This window comes from Phoenix dactylifera, chromosome 8 (genome assembly GCF_009389715.1).
Source record: "Phoenix dactylifera cultivar Barhee BC4 chromosome 8, palm_55x_up_171113_PBpolish2nd_filt_p, whole genome shotgun sequence".
Taxonomy (NCBI): domain Eukaryota; kingdom Viridiplantae; phylum Streptophyta; class Magnoliopsida; order Arecales; family Arecaceae; genus Phoenix; species Phoenix dactylifera.
The window spans coordinates 940,887-965,680 of NC_052399.1; the positions used below are offsets into that span (position 1 = coordinate 940,887).

Here is a 24,794-nt window from a genome sequence, read left to right on the forward strand (position 1 = left end):
TACATTTCATCATGTATGGTAGATTGTTGACTCTCCATGTTCTCATGATCACTTTTTACATTGATTATTGACATTGAAGAAGTTATGCTACTCTTTAGAAAAAAAAAAAAAAGAAGTTATGCTACTCAGTTGCATTGAATAATGAAATGTAAAAGTAATCTGTGTAAGATATGTTGTGTACAACTTTCTGGTGTAATAGGAACCAATCCTTCTGAAATCGTAGATCAGTAGGAAAAAAAATCAAGAAATACATCAGTAAAAGCAAAAAGAACATGAATTTCCAGACATTATAGATCTACACTCTGAAATTCCCCTTCTCAATACTGTGTTTGTACAAGTTAATATAATATACAAAGAAAGTATCTACTTAGTATATTATCACCTTCATATTTTACCATGTACAGTAGATTCTTGGTCCTCCATGATCTTATGACCACCTTTACATTGTTGTTGACCTTCGAAGAAGTTATTCCATCCGGTTGCATTCAATAATGAATTGCGATGGGAATCTCTACATGTATAAGATATTGCTAGGGTTATCACAGCAACGATGATATCTAGGCTTGCTTGATCCAAGAATGTCTTTTGCTGCAATTATCTTTAATGTTAGAGTCTTCAGTTCCCTGCATGTTTCCTTATCAACAAACTAGATCCTAGATTATATAAAAACAAATTACAAGAGGTGACAATAAGAAAAAGCAAAAAATGCAGCAAAAATATGCAACAGGTTTTTTTCAAGTAATAACTGTGATTACGTACAGTCGAACCTTTTGGAGTTCGTTGTGAATTCTTAGAGCTTCAAGGATGCTGTCAACCCACCTGTAAGCACAGATACAAGAACACACTAATAAGAAATTATCGGGGAAGCTTTTCTCTAGAAGACCAATCATGTGCGGGTGCACCTATTTTGGTTATAAAACATTGACAGTCCTCAGAGGTTTACTGTGGCATAATTAATAGGCCGCACAAAAGAACAGGTGGACTTTACTCCAGAATGGTACTCATGGAACTTACAAGAGAACCGAGCGAACTTATGGTGCACGCACATACATACTAATGAATTTCTTCCAAATACAACATATAAAGATATCAGCTTAAACATGATTGACTGGGAATATAAAACCAAGACATAGGATTAGTGGATGCAGGCTGTCAAGCATCTACATTGACTTATTCATGTCATACAAGTCTTAACACAGAAGATATATCCCAAAGAGTGAGACCTAAAATATTTGGTACAAAAGTACCAAGCTAGGATCAAAAAGTAGATCTATATTGAAATCTGTCTAGGAGTGTCTATCCAAATTGAAAGTATTTTTTCTTCCCTTCCGAATTTCAGCTCGGTAATATGCATCCACAAATGGTCAATCATGCCATTAAGAAAGAGATCTCCAGACTAGCCACAACAAAGTAAAAAATATATGTAAGACCTACTATGGACCATAAACTTGAATATTGTTTCCATTATATTCTGGCATTTACCAATTGCGGCAACCAGGCAGCAAGCTCCATTTAGTTAATGATTGATAATTTAATTATACGAAAGGAAGGAGACATACCCTTCAAAACCTGGGTTTGTTGGATAATATACATTCTTGAGGCCTAAACTCTTTGCAACCAAAGCAGTTGTCTCACCAATGCAAGCAACAGAGTTGTCCCAATTCTCCAATTTTGAGATGAGATAAATCCAGGCTCTATTTCAGATAATGATCAATCAACTCATTAGCAATAAACAGGAAAACTGCTTTGAGTAATGGAAATAAAGAAAATAAAACAGTAACATCATTAACATTAAAGGAAAACAAACAAAAGTGCTGTTCTACCAAACTGAAGATATCCTGGAAAAAAATAAAATTTCTTATGAACTTAAGATAAACCCAGTAGATGAAGCATTTAGATGATTAAGGATTAGATTTACTCTTCTTATCATCTTGTTTGCAATCAATGAAGATAATCAGGAAAGAACATACTCATGAATCAAATTGACTCCAGTTCCACCAAGGATTTAAAGGAGGTGCCAAAATACTGAAGGCATTGTAACCTGAAATCAAATACGATGAGAAGGTGCAATTGCTAAATTACCGCACTGCAGAAGGAGAGGCTACTGCAACAACTGGAGCAGAAAGAGCTTGTTTTAGAACCAGCTGGTCTACATCTTGAATAGGTACCTGATAAGTATAGAAAAAACATTATGACTCTGTATTGGTCAAGCTCACATCACTAATTTTCACATTGGTAACTTCCACTAACACATATCAGGTTATCAGATATAATATCAATATTAAATGAAATGATTATTTAGAAAAAAGAATAGCATATTAAAAGTAACCTAGCAAGTCAGGTTACAAGATCTCAAAACATGTAGATAAAATCAACAGAAGGTGCTGGACAAATTATATATGGAACTAAAACAACGCCATTTTCTAAAATAGCAGTAATTTTGACTGGGATCTAACAAAATTTACTATTGAACGCTCTTGTTGGAACCAAGTTGTTGGTTAAGTGCTCATGGACCTTAATGAAGATCCAACCACATTGTATCTTAGGTACAATTGGGTACTATAGCAACATAAGTGTTTATGCAATTGTAAAATTATTGCCTAATATATGATGATAAAGCACATCACAATCAGTTCAAAGTAATCATAAATACCTGGCATATGCCAACATCTTGATATAATTATTATCATGATATTTACCTCGAGAATACACTATAGACATGCACTTACAGTTGTCCTGATCTGTACTCTCTTTCATCTAAAATAATCAGAATGGAATTCGGAAAGTTAGAATCCACGGGTAGCACATATTGATTAGTATAAATTTAAATCTGCTATTGGCCTAGCAAGGTTAAATGGGCAAGTCAATGTGATTGATACTCACACACCATTAAAACATATCCCTTGTGCTCTGAAGGCTCATTTTAGAAAGTTGCAGACTCAAGAGGAGCTCTATAAAGAGAACAAGAAACTTGACTTGCCAACAATTTTTTTTAATTGGGCAATCTGAGTTGAGAAAGAACCGTTCATGTTCATCAATGAACCATGTCTTTCTCGATAAGCATAGGCTTCAAATAGAACTGACAACAGGGACAATTTCTGCATCAAGAATATATGGGCATAAAGATGAAATCGCAAAGAGCATCTCGTCCAAAAGAAAAATTGTTGTTTACAGCTCTAGAACAGAACAGAAGAGATGCAAAAGAAGGATAAAGTTATATCGTGTAAAAGATTTTAGATGATTTTGTTGCCAAAATGTTGGAGCACCTAAAGCTGGATGAACTAAACAAAGCGAGTATGAATAAGGCACTTATTAGGTGGTGTTGCTGCAGAAATCCAAGACCCAGCAACCAGCAGGCTGCATCATAACACAGCTGGAATTGGGAAAACACTAGCTGGGACATGGACGTATCAAACAAAAGGAGGATTGGAAAATGACAGATGATACATTAATATTTACATCTTTGAGTTTGGCTGGGGCACATTAAAGCTTCTGGTGGAATGGCCTTGAAGATAATTTTACTTTACCTGATACACTGAGCTGGCTTTCATACATTTGGATTTAGGCAAGTGTGGCAGGTGATTTCTTCACAAAAAACAACCCCAGATTGGCTTTTTTTTTCTTTCTTTTTTTCCTTTTTTTTTTTTTGGGGGGGGGGGGGGGGGGGTGCAGGGGTGCTTAAACAAATGAAAACGTATAACCAAGTGTTTGCGATTCTATATATATATATACTTTGTATGGATTGCGACATCATTCTCAGTAACAGCAAAGAAGCCTAGAAAATTTGAATATGGCATCGCCATGTAGTCGTTTACAGTAAGGAATTATTTATCAAGTAGCAATCTACAAATAGTTTTTTTAGTGCTTAACATAATATATCCTAAGATAAAATACCCAAAGTGGTATTCCTTCATGGATATTGGTTATAGCATGCATATGCGGTGTTTTCAGCAACTCCTGTGTTGCAGGTAACAATTAACTTACTGATTACAATGCAGAATTCTCAGCAAAGAGAAAGCAGACAAAGAGCTACAAGATAATAGATAAACAACATGAAAAAATGGACAGACTATAAACTGCATCCTTTTTCTTATTTTCTAGTAGAAAAGTTTGGGACCCACAATCTAGGAAGAAACAAATCAAAATCTCTAGGTCATCCTATGACTGCTTGAGATTGTATTACAATGACGAGATAAAAATTTGTGGAATATGTAATTTCTTTAATTGAAAAATGTAAGAACTCAAGATTTTACAGTATTGTCTGTATTCATCTTCATTTTCTTATTTTCTAGTAGCAAATGTTTAGGATCCATAATCAGTAAGAAATGAATTTGTGGGATACACAATTTCTTTGATTGAAAAATTGTAAGAAATCAAGATTTTTACAGTGTTGTATGTATTGAGTCTCATGACCTCAAATCCTCGACCAGACAGGCCTTCTTCTGCACAAAAAGATATAAGAAGTTCAGACTGAAATTGCAAAAGGACAAATAAATTTAGTTTTGTCAATGAAAAATGCACTAGAAAGGATGACAATACATGAACAGTACTTACAAAATCCAAGCAAGGCCAAAAAAGTTAACATCCAGAGGGATGGATCAATAGATCTGACATTCTAGAGCACTGGTCATAATTTACTTTGGATTCAACAATTAAAATAGCATGTTTCCTGCCTGTGCTGGTTGGTACCCAGCACAGTAATGCATATTGTATCATATCATACTGATAGTTGGCACACACCAGCAAGGGAAGATACACATTTGTAAAAAGGATTGCACGAGGCACACCATGATATCCTACGTTATTCATTTTCTTTTTCAACATACCAAATTAATTGCTTTAAGAAGACAATAAAATAAACATAATTTTTAACTAATATATTGAGATAAATGATTGAAATATCTATTCTATTTTGTTATTTAATACATGCTTTCATAGTTTGTAAACATATTAATGCCATGCAAGTAAACATATACTTACAACATAAATAAGCTCAAAATTCTTGAAAAAACTGCAGGCAACATAATTATGTTTGCACATTGACAATACATTAGAAGTGTTGTACTATGAATGTTTCTGTAGTCAACGAGAACCCACAAATTGCAGTGCGATGGAAGTTTATAACTATTGGTTAACTTGATTTCTAATATTTGTCTAACATCCACCTTCAGATCCTCAAAATTAAAAAGAAGAAAGCAAAAGAAAAAATCAACAGAGATGACAGCAAGATTATATTGAAGAGAAATGGCCGTGTCTTGGATGATTAGATGAGTTTGAGAAGGAAAAAAGAACAAACTCATATCATTGTGTATCATTTCAACATGTTCAAATGCAGCATTACAGGCCAACACAGATTGTACAGAGGTAGTGAGGTACTCATCCTTGTACTATGCTGATAACCTAACAGTATGATACATACTGTAGATCCAATACAGTATGAGCGGGCACTTTAATTATTGCTCATTGTGTTTAAAATAGTTATGAGGCTAAGCATCTTTATGAGGATGGGCATCTGGAGAAAGCAAAGAGCACATACAACTAAACCATATGAACATTTAATTGACCTACCAATTTCATTGCCAGCCTTCACAGATGCAGGATATAAAACTGTACAATTCTTGTGGCCATACTTTGGGAGCTCCAAAGCCAATACTCCGCCTTTTGCTGAAGAAACATATATAACCATTAGGACTGATATATAATCAGATTTATCATGACAAACAAGATATCAAGTTATCCTCATATTGCCAGAACCAAAGCCAAGTAATGTCATATCATCATTTAGTTACCTTTATACAGATCCTAAATCACTTGCCTATATCAAGGAATACATCACCTACATCACCCATTGACATAAGATTGTAGAAACCTTGTCCAGTTACCATAAATTTGGTCTTTTCCTTTTCCCAATCCTTCCACACATTGGAAACTTCCATATCAAAGTTGCTTCTGGTCTATAATGCACATAACCACACCATCTTATTGCTTCATCACATTCTCCTCTATCATTGCAAGACTCAAAAATTCCTCCACCATATTCATTTCTGAATGCATTTTTACTGGTTCATCATCCTTATGCTAGCATAATAATTTTGCTATCTACGCTCTATTTTGGGCCTTTATTGGTATCTAACATTTTAGCCTGGACCTCATGTAAAAGAAAAAAATAAGGCCAAGAGCATATGATCATTTGCAATCACTTTTCAGAAGTTCAAAGAGAATGAGTGCAGAACTTCATGATGCAAAGCATGACACAAGTTGGCTGGCCATGGATGCCCCTGCAGCCCTTGTGATGCATTTTGACTCTTCAGCTTGTGATTTGGGACAGATATCAAGGTGGTTTAACGTCTTTCAAGGTGAAGTGAACAGAATGCCATAACCAACGGGAAACTTGGAGTCCCATGGCCCAGTGGTGCCAACCTGCTTCCAGTGAAGCATGATGCAAAATTTAATGTCATATCAATTACCATACAAAAATTATTTCTGATTCTACATTTTGAAACTTTTAACCTACACTAAGCTTTATAAGATTCCATTTCTATCTAATATATATTCCTGGAATATCCTAGCCAGCTTTGTTTATCAAAAAGCCTATTAGCCAAAATCACTCACATAGGCTAGTTCTCCCACCTCCAGAAACTTATTCCAACTCTTTTGCTCCACCTGTACCACCCACTCTTAGCATTCCAATCTTACTAACCTTCTCTAAAACCATCACTACTAGTTTTATGATGTTTATCAAAATCCACTATCAACTTTAATTCAATTGTAAGATATATCACAAAATATTCTATCACATTATTTGACACTTATATCATCTATTTTTTCCTACTATCACAGAAGGCAGGGTCACGTCACGCGCTCGTAGAAAAAGATAACGTAGACAGAAGTAGGCGAAAGTAAAGATTTAGCCAATCAATCTGCTTTCTACCTTCATTTCAATCCCATCCTTCTTTTCTCCCCGAAACATCTTGTCCGGTGCTTCTGGCTCTGCCACCAAGGTTCACTTTTTTAACGTCGGCTCTCCCAGAGAAGGAAGGTAACTTTTCTTTCCTATTAGTAGCTCAATGGGCTACTTAGAGGAGGAAGCTGACCCCAAATAGTCGTCTACGGCTATAGCTGAGCGGAGAAGAATTATCATCTTGAGAAAGCGTTCAGACTCGGCGGAATTCCGATTCACCTTTTCAAAGCTATGTTTTGATTCGACTGACACTTATAACAAAATTTTTTTATCATTATAAGGATGAGATCAATTCGAAAGCACTTTTTTTCTTTACTTTAGCGAACAAAATTTCCATTGGTTTAAGTGTGAATTTGAAAAATTCTTGCATTGCATCTCTGAGGAGTGTGGCACGCCAAATACATCTACTGTGCAGGCCTTTTTGCTCAGTAGTTCTTTTTTTTACCAACAACGCTCGTTGACTGAGTCCCAGGGGCCAGCCCGTTCCCTAAAATTGCTAGCAACTTCTTAGTCTGAGAAGATTAGGCGAAATTTTGTCATTTTCTAGAAGATCTATCAGTATTCCTAGATAGGCAGGAAGCTCCTCGGCCGCTATTTTGTCAACTATCTCATTTCGGTATGGAAATTTTTCACATTGAAGAGTTGTTGATGATATAGTCATGTTTTCAACCATCCTAAAATGTAAACATATTTTGCACAAACATCTATTAGTTTCTTCTATACCTTAAAGTTATTATTTATTATCAATTTTCTACCCATACTGAGACCTACTTCTGCACCTGCTTTAATTGAGCTAAATAAGATTCTAAACTCTAAAGCATAGGCAACTAGTGGCAGCATAATTGAAATGCTACCTACAATAAAAGGAGTGTTAAAGTAATATTATTTTCTTCATTTTTCAAAAGATTTATAAGATTATGCATTATAATTTTCAGTCAGCCATATCCTTCTCAAATGCTATTCTGCCAGATTTATATAGTCTAAGCTCAAGACCTCCCTTGCAGTTGGCAGTCATGCTGCAATCAAGGTTTTAAATACCGGTATTGAATATTGTGATATTTTCTATCAGAACGGTATGATACCGGGATCGACAGGCAAACCAGTATGCTAGTATGATACTATCAGTATGCACTGATATGGAGAGAACCATCCCATTCAGCAATTTTTGAATCCATGGATGCAATGGTCTCTTCTTCTCTACACCACGTGGTTAAGCAAAAGATTACAGCCTCATGGAGACTTGAAACATTACAAAACTCATCTTGGCAGCTTGCTGCTGGTGTAAGAATACTTCGTAACGGCAAGAGCCATCGCTGTTTTCTTTCTGTCTGGGAGGAAAATAGGCCTGCCATCAAGGAGCTTGTCATATTCTTTTTCTAATAAAATGGGTGGGTTTCCCTCCATCCTCCTAAAGAAAGAATGCAAAGATGCATAAAGAGACAGACATATTCAGGTCGTACAACATTTGAGAAATTTGAAGAAAACGATATGAGAAGGGGAAACATAGAACTCTTGGTTAACATATGGAGCTAATGCGTGAAATCTTCCCTAACCCTGTAAAACTATTCTTTCCCCACAGTGCCATCCAACATATGTCTAACATGTTCCATTTAAAAACGAAATAGCCCATATGTGGGGGGTAATGTTAGGAATGCTTTAGCAAACATTGCATACCTTTTGAAGGAGAAAATGCAATTTCAAGAGATTGGTCAGGTAACTGCAATATGTCATGGAAAATACTTGCTGTACCGGATCCAACCACGCCCAATTCGCACTTTGGGGTTTTCCAGCAGCCCTAAGTAAAAATGAAAATTGTTATTCCAGATGTACAATATAATCACATGTTGAGGACAGGTACAAGCACAAATTAATATTTAAGTCACTCTTCACGATATCTTTCTAATAAACCAACCTTGAGGCATGACCTCCACTCTGGAAAGAGAATGTTCCACTATACTTGAACTATACCAAAGTTATTTACAAGTACAGTATTCAAGTGATGGTGTCACTAAGAGATCAAAGTCACTAAAGTAGAAGTTAATACAAATCATGGTTGCAAGAATACAGAAAATGGGGGTAAGCCATTGGAAAAAATAATAGAAATGACCATGTCTTAAGTGCCTAGATCGGGAATTGATAAAGTGGCAGACAAACACAGCTTAATACACAAATAGATATCATATGTTACTTGCAGCTAATAATATGGAATAAAATAAAATTCATGAAAAGACTACAGGCTAAACGATACTAGATAAAATTGGATTATCATGTCCATCACCATACATGGATTTATAAATTTTAGAATGAGAAAGGAAAGGGGATAAGAGCTAAAATAAATTCTCAAAAAATGGTTTAAAATTTTTGGGTATAATGTAATGTGATTCCTCTTGTCAGGACAAAGAGAAGATAAGGAATAATAAGAATAATATACAAATGGAAAAAGGTTAGGTGATAGAATTGAATAAGAAGACAATAAAAAATGTAGGGGAAGAAGAGAGAAAGTTGGACAACAAAATGCTTATCTTTTTCTTCTAACCTAGCCCTGATTAATCCTCAATCGTCTATTCAATCAGGCAAATGAGTTTATAAAGAGGGAAAGGCAACAAGAGAAGGGCTAATCTCCATAAGTTTGTTGCAGATAACAGTCCAATATCATTCACATATGAAGACTTTCCTGTTTCTCTCTCTCACACACACACTCCCACACACATTTGTCAATCTGGATCTTCCATCTTTTGGTATTTACTATTTATTTCACATAGTAAAATTTTACGAGAACATACATGATAGCTTCCATAGACTACCCAAATAGATCAAATTTTAATGTACACAAAGAACGTAGATTTTAGAAGGAGAAGAAGTAAAGGAAGAAAGTGCAAGAACTACTTTACAATCCAATATGTTGAAAGGGTCCACTAAGAGGTCTACTTAAACTTCCATCAAACTCCTCCAAAGGTATCAATCCAGATAAAAACGATCATAAATTAAAGTCATGTAATACAAAAAACCATTAACATGGGGCGACTGACTATTACATAGTAAATTGTCATAAAGAACAACATAAACTTAGCTGATTGCTTACTTCCATGCATCAGACAACCACCACACCAGCTTCGAGGGAGAAGTTTATGACAACCCAATCAAAAGAGTGTCGTAGGAAACAAGAAGGGGTCAATCATCAAGCTTTCCCAACAGAAATTCTACAATAAGTAATGAGCACTCTATGAGAATTGTTTTCAAAGCAATCTGGCAGAAGAAAGCAGAGGTATATATAATGATTAAATTATATATTTTCAAATATAGAAAGCATAGAATAATAGATCAAAAGCATACAATAATTTTTTGATCAAAGAATAAAGATCATATATGGTATTCACATCCATGGTTAATTCCACCTATGTACATACCAATCCCCAAGCCTAATAGAGGAGGAGGGTTGAGGTAGGTTAGGCCTTGGTGCACGATAAAGTCGCTCCCATGTGACTTGGGTTTCACAGGTTTGAGACATTGAAACAGTCCCTCCATGCACAGAAGTAAGACTAACGTACATCTGACCCTCTTCAACCCCTTAGTGGTGACAGCCTTGTACACCGGACACCCTATTTTTATGAAAACAACATTTAGATAGTTATCTAGTGCCCAATGTATTAATGATCATCATAATCAACTTCAATATTTCATACTACATCAAATTCTAAACCATAAATCAAGCCTAATGCAATTTATTTAGTGTCAACCTTGCTAAATGCATCTTCGTTCAACATTTCAATTAAGTTATACTTCCACCACCTCCACAAGCCATTTGGAATTCTCGGACACATCTTGTTCAAGTTATCCTAGTTCTTTTCTCCTCTTACCTAATCCTTAGAGATAAATCGAAGCCACTCTCCTAAGACCTTCAATGCACATGCCAATGCTATTAGTCACTTCTCTATTGCTGAGCAACTTTTATGCTTTCTATACTATAGTGATTCCAAATCCTGTCTTCCAAGGTTTCTGAAATCCACATTAGCATTCTTACCCTTCCGGTGCTTGTTTGTCATGATCCTCTTTATTACCTAACATTAAGAACATTGCTGCAAAATGGAATCTTCCCTAAAATCCCTTGGCACAGCTTGATCATATGACACCCCAATTGAACTTTATTCTGAGGTGATTTCATTAATGTCACCATTCATCTGGATAATATATTCAGATAATAGAAAAGATCTCATTTAGCCATCTCTTAACTATCATTGTTTTTTTTCTTTTTGTTTATTAAGCATCATTTTTTCTTAAACATAAATTTTGTGCTACTCTTTATATTCCACTAAAGTTGTATCCTGTATATTTTATATTTGTTTTTAAATAAATATCCTCCAAAGGCTCTTAGAGTTTCATTTTAACATTTTTAAGATCCTGATCTCTTCAGAGAATACATATCATCTTTAATGTCATGCTCCATTGGACCTCCTTGATATTATTGGCAGCAAGTTCATTTATAGCAAGTGTCACATCCAATATATTTAGAAAGATACCAGAGAATAGTGCCAAGGCATATTGCAGGAGATCTTGGATTCAAGTGATGCCATATATGATGTCCAAAAAGAAACATCAGTCAAGTCAAATTACCCTGTCAGAACAATATTACTTCAAAAATTGAGCATACAAAATATTCATTTAATTTATGGACCTCAGCATGAATACAATAGAAACGCAAAAAGTCTCCTCATTTAAACAGGTTATCTTACCAGTAAAAGATGTTGTTTAAGAAATTTACTTATCTTAGATGCTTTTATAATTTCCTAATCTAATGCATAGAAAATGTACTATTCCTCCTCATGGCCTAAATACCACATGTCACTTTTGGGGCTATAATAGACCACATGAGCTAGAACTTTTGAACTCTGTAATTTGCTGAAATATTTTTCCTGAATATATGCATTTGTATGTCATGCTGCACATTTGTTTTCAAATTAGTATTTAAAAAGCCTTGGAATCATATTCTATACTAAATAAAATATAAATACTAAATTTCCTATTTTTGATTTATTATTTATTGTATACATTTTTATAGTTTGTACAATTTTTTTGTATAATTCATGTACTTGTTTCAGTCCAGATTACACTAGGTCATTCTTTAAAAGAGGTATCAAACTTTGTGGTTACTGTTGCCTTTGAGAACACACTACATTTCTTTATGGTTAGATAAACAATTATTTTTAGCTCTTTTTCAAGAAAACTACACATGACCGCAATCATCTCTCCTGCAAGCTTACTGCACATACATCAGCACCAAGCCAACCACCTGTCATATTCCACCTGCATATTTCTGACAGGCCACTGGTTTACATGTATTTTGAAACCTAGGTGTTGGCAAATGGTGAAATGGAACATAGCAGTACATCTTTCTTCAAGAGAAGAAGAGATACAGGGGTAAGAGTGCAAATCATATAAAGGTCAAATTTCAGCTAGCAAATACTAGAAGTATGACATGGATACCCATGTTCAGCCACTTACCATGTAAGAGAGATGTGAGCTTATCTGCATCAGGCCCTTTCGTGTGTTAATCAGAAGGAACTCAAACAGTGGATAGCTTATGGCTTTGCCTGCAACATGAACAAGATTAATAGAAAGAGGTCATCTATTAAATGGCTGTTATTTACAAACAGATATTATTCAATTTTATAAAAAGCCTAACTAAAGCATGACAAGAACCTAACAATTAGTTTATGTATCTAGTCTTAAAAATGAGCATCCATTATGCAAATTAAGCAATAATAATTTATGTCATAAAAAATGCTTGGATACATCAATACACATGTAGCATTATGCGTCACATTCGGTGTGACACCAGATGTCTTTTCTTTTGACACCTGATACCATGTTGAGAGAAAATATTTTGGAGAGAGTAATTTGAATAGGACAAAAGAAATGTAGGTAAAGGCATTGCTTAATAGCCACTTTGGCAAGCTTGCCCCATGATACGAAGCAAGAAGAAATTTAAAATGAGCCTCATAAAAATCTGACCACCTCCACTGATCGTTTTCTATATTCTGTTGAAAACAATGCATGGTGCATAAACTGCATAATCATTCTTTTGCTAGAAATAACCTTATGCTGTGCCTTTTTTCCCTTTTAAGATTAAGAATGTAATAACATATTAAAACAACCAATTATAAGTGCACATATAAAGATTCAAGACAATAAGAGGCATGAAACTGACTACCCCATTGAAAGAATAAAGAGAGTAGCCAATTCCAGAAAGGAAGGACATTTAAGAAAGGCTGGAAATGCAAATCTTTTTGTTTTAGCCCATAATCCAACATTCACCGAATGTAAAGCAAAATAGTTTGAGAATTTTCCAACATGCAACTTGAGCAAGGTTGGAAAGAAATAGCAGAGTTTTCCAGGAAGAGAACTTCGAAGCCCATGTTGAATGGAGAAATGTTAGATTCAACAGTTGCCTTTAGTAAGAAAAGTGTGACAAGAGATGGATCACTTTGACGGGACCTATACATGAATTCCGTTCCCACTTTTCAAGGAACCATCCAGTTCCTCAGATGGAATAAAATTAATGCAGTAGTGTTTTTCGGTTCATATGTGAGCCATCGACATAAGATCTGTACACATCAAAGCCCTAGTTATTAATGAATGGTTTATACTGTTCATTGAGTCCAACAATCTAAATTCCTTGGAAGAGTTCAAGTGATGTTCAGATAGTATATAAGAGTCAACGCACTGCAGCACTACTGTAGTCGGCACTATTCAGAATATTGTTTGTGGTACTGTAGCTCAATACCACCCGTGGAACCATAGCAATGACTTCGAGTACTAGAGGCTTCTGCGTCCTTTTAGGTTTTCTTTCTTGTGCTTCATTGGATGGTTAGGGCCTATTTGACACCCTCACTTTAGGAACATGCCTAGAGAAGATTGTCCATTGGAAGAGATAGAAAATTTGAAGTCACCATGAACTCTGATGAAGAGAACAAAGAAGTGTGACTCACGGAACAGCACTTAGAAAAATAGCCCAAGAAAATACGCACCTATTAACAAAGCATAAACATCACAAGGACTACTTTGCACAACAAAAGTGCCTCCAACAAGATAGCTAGGGCCAATTACTGCATTAAGAAGGCACTGATCATTGATTCCAAATGCCTAAACATTTAAACAAAGATAAATTAAAATGGTCAAAGTCCATTAAGTCACTCGCATCAAATTGATCAATAAGGTGTCCGGCCAATTCTGCTACCTTTGAATTTCATAGTTACAAATTTTAATTTACTAAGAACCTAAAAAATGAAAGTTTGGAATATGTTGAATAAATGTTAGTGCAAGATAGCCAGAACAAAATGCAGAACTTATACTACATGTAATTTGTTGCAGTTAAAACCCTGCCAAATAAAGTATTGTCTGTTTCTAGTAAGGCTGGGCATGTTGTATGACAACCAAGTAGATAATTATACTATAAGCTATACTAATGAGACAAAGAAATGCAGAGTGGGAACAGACACTTTATTCAAGAGATGAGGAAGCTGGCCAGAACATATCAACTCTTTACGTTATATTAAAAGCCAAAGGAAGGTGATCAAAACTTTAGTCTAGGATCAGCCAGAGGGTTTTTTCAGGTATGACCCATCCCAGATCCTAATAGGACCCATTTAGCAAAGTATAGGGTTTGGGTTTTCAACTAAAACTTGTTAGGTTGGGATTTGCTAGTAACAAAATCTTCAAGACATGGATTTATCCTGTTCAATGTAAGGAAAACATTAATGGTTTCAAGTTTACTCTATTTGCCTTATTTTATAGTCACATAAAGGGATAGCATAGAAAAACAATGCAATATAAAAAAATGATAATCCAAGATTCAACAACTTGTGGGAAGAAAACTTTCAAAAAACAGCACCAAAATGAAGAGAAGACAAGACCAGATGGTCAGTAGATAACGCAACGTTTTATTGCAACAGAACCAATTCTGAAGAAAACTTTCAATAAGGGTTCTAAAATCAAAAAAATGAATAAGAAATTGAAACGATTAAGAAAGAAAGAACGGGAACATAGAGAACCCATCTCTCTGGCAAGTGTCTGATTAAAATTAAGCTATTATAGAGGCATAAATAAGCAATCTTCATCCAAAAAGCTTCGCTAAGAAAGATGATGAACAGACCGAAAAGAATAAATTGCTAGAAAATAGGAAGAAAAGAGACAAAGAAAACAAGACTAAATTAGCTTATGAGCTGCGCTGCCTGTGCAGAAGACCAAATGCTAGAATAACAAGCACAAGTTAAAAAGATAAGAAAGAAAATTCAAACAACTTCGGAAAGAAAGCAAGCATGTTTAGCCTACAATCATCCAACAAAAATACTTAAAATTGGAAACAGTCAGCAGTATAAGAGATTAGACAGAACAAAACATAAAAAAACATATTTCAAACCAAAATACTGCAAGGAAAAGGAAAAAAAGAATAACATCACATAAAAGATAACACAAAAAACCGCAACTGATAGCTTCTCACAAGCACAAATTTAGATGGTAAACACAGCAATCGCAGTCCATTTGCATAAACAAACAAAAATCAGAAGAAACAAGACAACATTTGATAAAATGGGGAAAGCAATTCTTTTGTACAGCAACACCAATTATTGAAAGAGAACCATCCATTACTTTATCACGAATAAAAAAGTTAAAAAGGCAGAGCAACCCAGAAGAAATCAAGGCAATGAAAGGCGACATGCAACAAAGAGAAGCCATTTGACCGTCCAAGAATAGACCCAAAATTCAGGAAATTAGAAGCAAATAGGAGAAAAACCGACGCCAGCGTATGGTCTGGGTCACGGGCAGAGAAGGAGTACAGAGCGCCTACGAGCTTGGCATTCTTGCTCGCTCTCTGGTGACGACGACCTTTGGGCCCGGGCTTGGGAGTCGAGAAAAGAGGAGAGGACGAGGAAGCTCGAGCTTGAGAGAAGAGAAAAGAGGTCTGCTCTTCGATAGAGAGACGAAGGAAGAGGAGGGGGAGGGGCGAAGAGAAGAAAACGAACGCGCGCCATCTTTGAGGAGACGGGGAGGGAGGAGGGAGACGTGTTGGTGGTGGTGGAGGCCGTGCTTCAAAGCTTTCCCAAACCAACACCTCCGGGCTCTCGTCTTCCGCATAGACCTTTCTTGGATCCGCGCCGTCTCTTTGTGGATCGCTCACCCTGACCGCTTGGGCCCACCAAAAGTAACAAATCTAAGGCTCAAAATCCAGAAACTGGATTTGGTTTAACCCACTTTCTCCAAAAGTCATTATGGCAAGATCCAGTTTACAATTTCTTTGTTAATTTAGTTGCAAAATTGTTTTAGAATTTTTATTAAGGATGCTAGATCTAGTTGTGAAATAGGCAATGGACCATAGACACATATAAAGAATTTAAGAGATTTTAAAGATATAATTTTTTTGAATTGCATGTAGAAATTTATCAAAACAAAACTATACCAGTTACCTGCTGCATTTATGTGTATAAAAAAGATGGGACAAAAATCAATAATTTTTTTTGGAAAAAAATTTAGTATTATGTTATGATAGACTTTTTTTTCTGTAGCAGAAAATAATAAAAATATAGTGAAATAACAACTGCATCACTTAAACTTTATATTAATCATGAAAATATATTATATTTTCAAAAGAATTCATAAAACAATATTAGATAATAAATCACCGATTGTTACATATAATACTATTGCATCATTGCAATCATTAGAGTAATGGCACTAAAGTCATTGTATAAAATTATGAATCATGGTGGAGTTCGGTATTAAAATAAATTTCAGGCTACAATTTAGGGGTCGCACCTCCTAGTTGGTAGTATTTTGTAAGATTTTGTGTTTTAATTATTTTCTTGTCTAAGAGAAAGAAAGGATAGGAAACTTATCCATGGTTATATTATAGAGAAGCTCGCTTTTTGATGATGCGTTGTAGATTTTCGTCTGGAAGTAGGAGCAGACTGAGATGTATCAAACAGCAAACAGCATTTCAAGCCAATACAGTTGCTACCGAAGCACGAAATGTGGGACCCACAACCTCTGAAGCAGTCGCAGAACGACACGTGGATTGGGACAGAGATCAATGTTCGGCGCAGCATGCGGAAAAGTGGATCTGTTGCCTAGCTGGTGATTTCCTAAAGGTAACTAATAAAAAATAACTCCAATCTTAGAGGACATGGCCATCCCCAGGACCCAAGACTCCAGAGGTGCCCAACATGACCAGAGTCTTAAATAGTAGCCTTATTCATTATTAATGTCACTTTGCACATATAATTACAGCAAGATGGCATTGTGGCTAGTGCACCTTAATAATGTTATATAAATTATGACTATTTAATGGAATCAAAGGGTTCCAATTCCAATATAAATTTAATGGCTGTGATTTTAAAATAGACTAATGGGAAGGAAAAAGTTTCTGAACAGTTTTAGTTTTCAAATTGACTTTTTTTGTGACTTTTAACATTTTTTAAACTTTTCTTTTTTTTCTTTGTTCTTTTTATTAGAAATCGGCTTTCTTTCTTGTTTCTTGTTTCTTTCCCATATATGATCACTAGCTTAAAGTTGGCTCACTCTTTTTTAAAATCATTCCTATACTTTCTTGAGTTCTTCTTACATGCAAATATAATTAAACAAAGCAGTTTTTGCAGTTATTGAGACTGTCCTTCAAGCTGCATAATAGATTATTTTTAAAATAAATAAATATTCATATAAGTAGCAATATCAATTTAACTGAACACATTTTTTTTTCAGTAAGTATAATTTTGTTAGTAACATTTCTTTTTGCTGTTATTATTTGTCTGCTCCTTCTAAAAAATATCTGTTATGTTCCGCCATAACAGCTAGAATAACAATTATCTATCCTAATACATTCCAATAAAAATCCAGTGAACAATTAGACTAAGTAAATAAGAACCCTATTCCCAATAAAATAAAAGTACCTCTAGGAAGTCATTATAACAACACAATAATAGGCACCACGCCACTTTGATGGCAATAAATATAATATGTTATACCAGTCTCTTCTAAGTGGTGGTCTTCTCACTTAATTTCTCAAAAGAAATTAAATGATAAAAGCAAGAGGCCGATTTCATGTGGTTTGGTCTTAAATTCACTCCGAAGGATGATACAACCACAAACTGGCTGGGATCGATAAGTGATCCATGTTTGGACTGATAAAATATATAATTATGAGAATATGTGCAGATATGTATTTAGTTTCACATTGGTTATTCGCTGAGATTTTGGATACTTATACAGACTAAAAACTAAATAATACTTTTCGGCTAGCCATTTTAGATGAAGTCCTGGATTGTTACAAATGGTACCAGAGCGAACTCAGCCAATAGCCTATGTGTACTAGAAACACTGCAGCGCAGGTTAATGGAGGCTGACCTCGGGCCTATCGTAGTGTATGTGATTAGTTTGAATGGATTTGAACCCTTAGCCTAATGGGACATCAAGGCCTAAATGGGGTATGTGAAGACCATGCGGACATGTATTTAGTCCACACAGTTATCCGCTGAGGAGATTTTGGGTACTTATATAGAATTAAGAAATTCCAATAATACCTTCCATGTAGCTATTTTGGATGAGATCCTACGTTGTTACAATAATCATCCGATCTAAAATCTATATTTTCCTTTATTACAATATTTTATCCTGAAAAGAAAATCTATTAAGATATGTTTGGTTAACTATAAAGTTTTTTTTTTAATAAAAATCTGCTATTATCCAAATAAAAAAATGTATTAATAACATTATTAATAGAGGGTTGAAAGTCTAGATGATTGTAATCAATATTCGTTGTCTCGGTACCGGACTCCGTACCAGTGCCAAACTAGCACAGTATCGGTACAGTACGGTACGAAATTTTTTTGGCGTACCTAATGTCAGTATGCTATCCATATGTATGTCGATAATAAATTGATACGGTATAGTATGCACTGTACTATCTGATTCAGGCTGGTACAACATATTTTGTTATAACGTTAAGAGATTTGAATCATGGGATAAGGATATGATTTAAGAGGGTGGGCCTTGTGTGACCCCAGGCTAGGTTTGCGCTGGAGACCTAGTAGCAACTAGTAAATGCCTTACCAGGCTATCCTTATCCGGAGTGGGAACAAGTGGCTTTTGTGGGCTTGAACTTGGTGATAAAGGCTACATGATTGTTCCCAAGCAAAGCATCTCAATTTCTAATACACCTGAGCAAAGAAGAGGAAGCAAATCTGGAAGAAGAAAAAAAAAACTGCAGGAGGGGGAGCGAGAGAGAGAGAGAGAGAAGTGATTTCTTCCAACCCCCTCATCTTCCTGATCACTCTTCTTTTTAGGTTACGAAGCATTTAGAAAAATATTTCAATTTTAATTTCTTAAATGTTCTATATCTCCCCCTATTGCCCCTAGTGGTACAGAATGATTTGTTTCCATGTGTACTGGATTTTTTTCCCTTTCCGCGAACAATTGCAAAGAAATTCATCTTTGCGTATAGGTTATGCCGAAAAGTTTGCCAAGACAAGAAATTATTTTGCCTAAATAGTGAGATTAGACATCCCACAATTGTCTTCGATTCCCTTACTTTCCTGGCATTTGTATCCCTGAAATGGTAGGAAGATGGTGAAAATGGAACTCGTGTTTGCCGTCAGTTGGATCATCAAAATGGAGAACATGGATGAGGGTGAAGATTATGGTTGACTAAGTGAGCTTATTGTTGCTTTAAGGGTGACCCGTTTCCTCATTTAACATGACTGTACAATTTGTCAAATTGGATTTGATTTCTTCCATGTTTTAAATAATATTCAGCTTGTTTTTCTTCTCATCATAGAGTAGATGCATAACCTTCATAATTTGAACAAGCCATAAGCCAACATTGTTCGTTATGAAGGTTCGACATCAATGTCTTTAAGATGTATTATATAAATTATATTGCCAATCATGTTAAGTGCCCACTCCAGGAACATTATATTGTTGCCTTTAGGCCATTTAATTAATTAATTAATTTTTAAATCATGAATATATAGGTGCCCTAGATAAGTTTGATTAATATTAAGACTAAATTCCGTTTTCAAACAATGCTCGGATAGGCACCCTGTAAGTTGAATTATATAACAGTGATTCTAAAGCAGCCATCCTCTTTGCAACTGCAAAAAAAAAAAAAAAAAAAGAGACCACCATGCACGAGAGGCACACGACAAATGAAAAAAGCGCCCTTTTCTTCCACACAACGTGACCTAGATCTAACTTTGTATGACTTCTTATCTTTGGCGTTTGTTCATGCGAGCATTTTAGAAGTTTTTTGAGTATCAATACATCCCCCATCATGCTTTACATATTACACAAATTAAGCCAAAAATTCCTTGAGATAAAAGGAAATGAAAAAATGCAGGAATTATTTTTTATTTTGCAGTGGTTATTGAACTATTAAAACAAATACCATCCTTTCAACAACCTTTCTCTTATAGCAATCGCATAATCATTGATTATGGCATTTTGGGCCAATAGGACTGTAATCCATGGGGGCGCCTTCTCAAGTTTCATGTAAGAAGTGTTTGCAATCAAATCCTCCAAGAGTCTCCTAAGGCTCTGTTTAGATAATGAATGATGTTGGATAGACACCACATTATTCATCTCGGAGACAAAGTACCGTCGCAACTCTCAAGAATAGAGAGGGTCATACTAAATGCTAACATAATGCATTCTGACAACCAGTTTTTTTGGATGGATGATACGGTGCTATCCAATCTTTTATTGTAACAAAAATACATATCGTAGAGTATCATGACTCTAAACTCTAGTTGTAAACTTTTTTTTTTGAATAACTCCAATTTTATTCATTTGTTATTAATTCAGAAAAAGCTATAAGTCACCTACATTAGTTACCACTCGATTTCAGCGGAAGATGTAGTCCCAACTTACACCACTAACCTCATCATTTTGGCATCGATCCCAGCTGCCACAGTTGAACGGTGATCATTAGTAGGCAATCAGAAGCAATGATCGATCGATGTAATTGTTGCAGTTTTTAATTAAAAAATTAATTTTTTTTATCTCCTAAACTTTATTTATTTAAATATTTTAAAATATCTTTTGTGAGGTGTCCTTTTTCAGAAGCGTTGTGACTCTTCGAAAAGAGAACATTGGTTTTCAAAAAGATGTAGTATTTCCGAAATATTACATATCTTCAGAATTATCACGTCTCTTCGGTCTTTCAGATAGAGTCTATAAATAGACTCCCCGGGATTAATTCAAAAAACAATCTGATTTTTCTCTTTTTCACTAGTACTCTGTCTTCTATGAGTTTTTGTTCTATAGATAGAGAGTTTTTCCACCCTTCAACTTTCAACTTTCTATATTTTTATTTTTTGGGCATATGAAGGAGTAGGTCGGGTTGAGCCTCTCCAGCAATCATACTCGTTAGAGAAGGATTGAGCTGAGTTGGATTGTTGTATCTTGGTAATGAGATCACCGCAGACTTGCACCTTGGCGACGAATCATTTTTAGAGCAGTGTATCTCACACATCTCGATCAAGATAAGTTCTTTTCAATTTTCTAATTTTATTTTAGTAAATAATTTCTTCATAAAATTTTTATAAAATAAAATATAGTAATTTTTAGCCAAAATACTTCCAACAGTTATTGCAACCAGTAGGGACTAGTGTTTTGACCGGTTACGATCTTGTTAAAGGGACCAGTCGGAAAGACAATCCACTAGATAGATACTTTTCTCGAAGATCCCAAACCTTAGAACGTGCATGAGACCGAGACCAAGACTTGGGTCCCTTGGAGTCATATGCGTCCGTACCTCGATAACTGTTAATTTTGATTATATAATAGTGTTAATTAAGTAGTTGAGGCATCGGGTAGGGCCATTGGAACAACAAAAGACATGTTAATTTTGATTATATAATAGTGTTAATTAAGTAGTTGAGGCATCGAGTAGGGCCATTGGAACAACAAAAGACATGAGCTCCCTCCACATTAGATGGTGATCTTGGCTCTTCGGTGGCCCAAAGGCCACTTATGCACGCTCGTAATAGCTTAACTTGCAACTAGACTGGCGATTTGCACACTACCGTTTGCGAGAGTAAGGGGAATTAACTTAAACACTCATTACCACCTCTAATATGATCCCATTACCCCCGCCCCTTTCCCGAGTGTTATCCTTTTTAATCCCATCAAGCCTTGGATTGCATGCATTAGACAGATGCAACTACATGCGAACCAAAACAAACAGATGTAACTTGAAATAAATAAGATATTTCACCATTCACTACAATTTTGATTGCAAGAAATCACAGCAATGAAGAGCTTTAGACAGCGTAGCCAGCCGACACTTTCATTCATTAGGGATTTATGTATGGTCCAATCTACAAGATGAATATATGAAGCCAAGACCCTATCAATTTGTTTACATCTTGTAATTTTGTTCCTTATAAGGTATTTTTAGCAAAACTATTTTCGCAGTTCATGATGTAGAATTGGACCCCAATAGTTCAACCCCAAACAGGAGAAATGTTACTCTATTTTACTAATATTAAGAAGACATAATATATTTCAATAAATTTTCCATACTGTCTTTCTTTTTGTTGTGTGTGTGAGAGAGAGAGAGAGAGAGGGGAAGCGTTGGGGATATAGCGGCCAAGAACTTTAAGCACTTTAATTCCATCCTACTTGTGGCTCCAAAAGAAAACAAATTGGTGTTTTGTTTTGAAAAAAACGTGGCTGCTTATTTTGTACAGAGCAAAGCGAAGGCAAATAGATTGCAAAAACGAGGCCGCGATTAATTTATAGAGGAGTACTGGTAGGGATCCCGTTATGATATAATACTTGGTCAAGCCAGGCAACTAAGAGACTGACCTGGGTTCGTGCAGGTATCACCAATCTTTGACCATGATACTACTTGTTATGATTTGAAAACCAAAGACCCCCTAGGGTCTGAGCAATATGAAGGGGTACATCGTTATACAAACTCATTTGTTGAGAACCTAGCAGAATAGAAAGAGACCTGGATTTTTTTTTCAGGAGTGTTTGACATGAGTAATTCATTTATCATTTCTATAAATTATTACTATGGCATTCACTCTTTTTTTGAAAAAACTAAAAAAAAACAAAAAGCAAAAACTTCTTTAAAGTTTAGGTTACATTTCACAAAAAATACAGAGAATCATTTATTACAGTTGTTAAAATCATGCACCAATCTCACCTTTTACAGCGGGTACGATATTCGATATCACAGCTGCCATATATTGCGTGAACAATTTTAGTATATCAGCTCAGATCAATTTCCAAAAATTATGAGATATTAGATATCACAGCTGCTACATATTGCGTGTACAATTTTAATATATCAACTCAAATCAATCTCCAAAAATCATGAGACATTAGATATCACAACTGCCACATATTGCAGGCATAATCTTAGTATATCAGCTTAGATCAATTTCCAAAAATTATGGGATCGTGTTGCTATATTTAAATTTAGTATTTCTACCAAATTATAGGATTTTGTTATTGTATTATATTATATCTGATCTTTAGTATCTTTTTCCATAATCATAAAATTTTATTATTATATTCTACTATATTTGGAAGTTTAATTTGTATATAAAGCACCCCAGTGCCATTAACTGAGCAAGCTATTCAAATCTTACTTCGAATACAAAATTCTCATCATTATTTAGGATCCCGGCCAGTAAGTGCGTAACCAAACCACGAGCACATAAGAAGTTATCATCCAAACATGCAGCGTGTTACTGCCTTGGTGAATCAAAAGGGGGAGAAAAAAAAACTGAACTCAAGCTACTCCAACAACACACTAAAAATAAACCATGCATTAAAAACAACATACATACAAACAAGGAGCATAAGTGGAACCTTATAACCTAAACGTTCTTATTGATCACGACATTCTTATAGTTAAAAGAATGGCCAACACCTGGACTGTGCCCAGGAGTCGTGGGTCGAGCATCACTGATGCCCACCATTAGTGCATCGTCTCCATGGATTGCTGGTGGCGAAATGGGACCTTCCACCATACCTTTGGCACCAGCGTCCTGAACCAAGCATCTCCTGCACACCTTGGTCTTGTCTTCAACCAAAGTCCTTCCCACCGAAGTGAAAGTTTCAAAGGCAAGAATCATAAGAATAAGAAGAGCATATGTGTAGAAGGGCTTGTTGGCAGCCATGAGCAAGACACAGAGAAGTATATATATAAAGAGAGAGAGAGGAGAGATGACAGGGATATATAACCTCTCCTTCTCCTTAGCGAGGGATGGTATATACTCCGTCCCACTCATCTGCCTGCTATTTATAGGACTGACCGGCGGAGTTCCCAGCGCTCCGGGGCTGGTGAAGAATAGTGCGCTCCGTCCCACTCATTCTTTATGCATTATAATATTGTTTCATTTCCGTAGCTGTAAATATATATAATTTCACTGATTATAATAAATGGAATAAAGACATCTAGTTCCTGCTCATTTCCCCGAAAATTACAAGAAAAAGAAGAAGAAGAAGGTGTTTACTGTTTCTCGTTTTTCAGGTCTCAGTGACTGTAACTTCTTGGAGTGTTCATGCGGATGGTGTAACTGCAATCAAATGATTTTGATACTAATATATACAAATGATTTTCTGCACTACATCATAACACATTAATTGCCATCTTGCTTCAAGCCCCGTATCAAGCTTATGGCCAATAGATAGCCCATGTGTTGTAAGTGCAATTTCTCTCAATCATCTTTTACTCGAGTTCACTCACTTGATTCTCAAATACAAATGTCCATAGAATTTTAGGAGACGAGAGAGAAAAAAGATAAAGTTAATCTTTATCCATTCAAAA

At 35.4% G+C, this 24,794-nt stretch overlaps 1 protein-coding gene across 1 annotated transcript; it reads right to left on the minus strand.

Moving 5' to 3' along the window:
- Positions 1 to 256: 256 nt before the first annotated feature.
- LOC103710981 (uroporphyrinogen-III synthase, chloroplastic) lies at positions 257 to 24,144 on the minus strand. The gene is made up of 10 exons (XM_039128495.1): positions 24,037 to 24,144; positions 13,987 to 14,101; positions 12,461 to 12,549; positions 8,636 to 8,756; positions 5,569 to 5,664; positions 4,414 to 4,442; positions 2,083 to 2,168; positions 1,560 to 1,694; positions 760 to 819; positions 257 to 623 (listed from the first exon to the last, which is right to left on the minus strand). The coding sequence occupies exons 1-10, from the start codon at positions 24,142 to 24,144 to the stop codon at positions 512 to 514; spliced, it is 951 nt and encodes a 316-aa protein (XP_038984423.1). The 3' UTR covers positions 257 to 511.
- Positions 24,145 to 24,794: the final 650 nt, after the last annotated feature.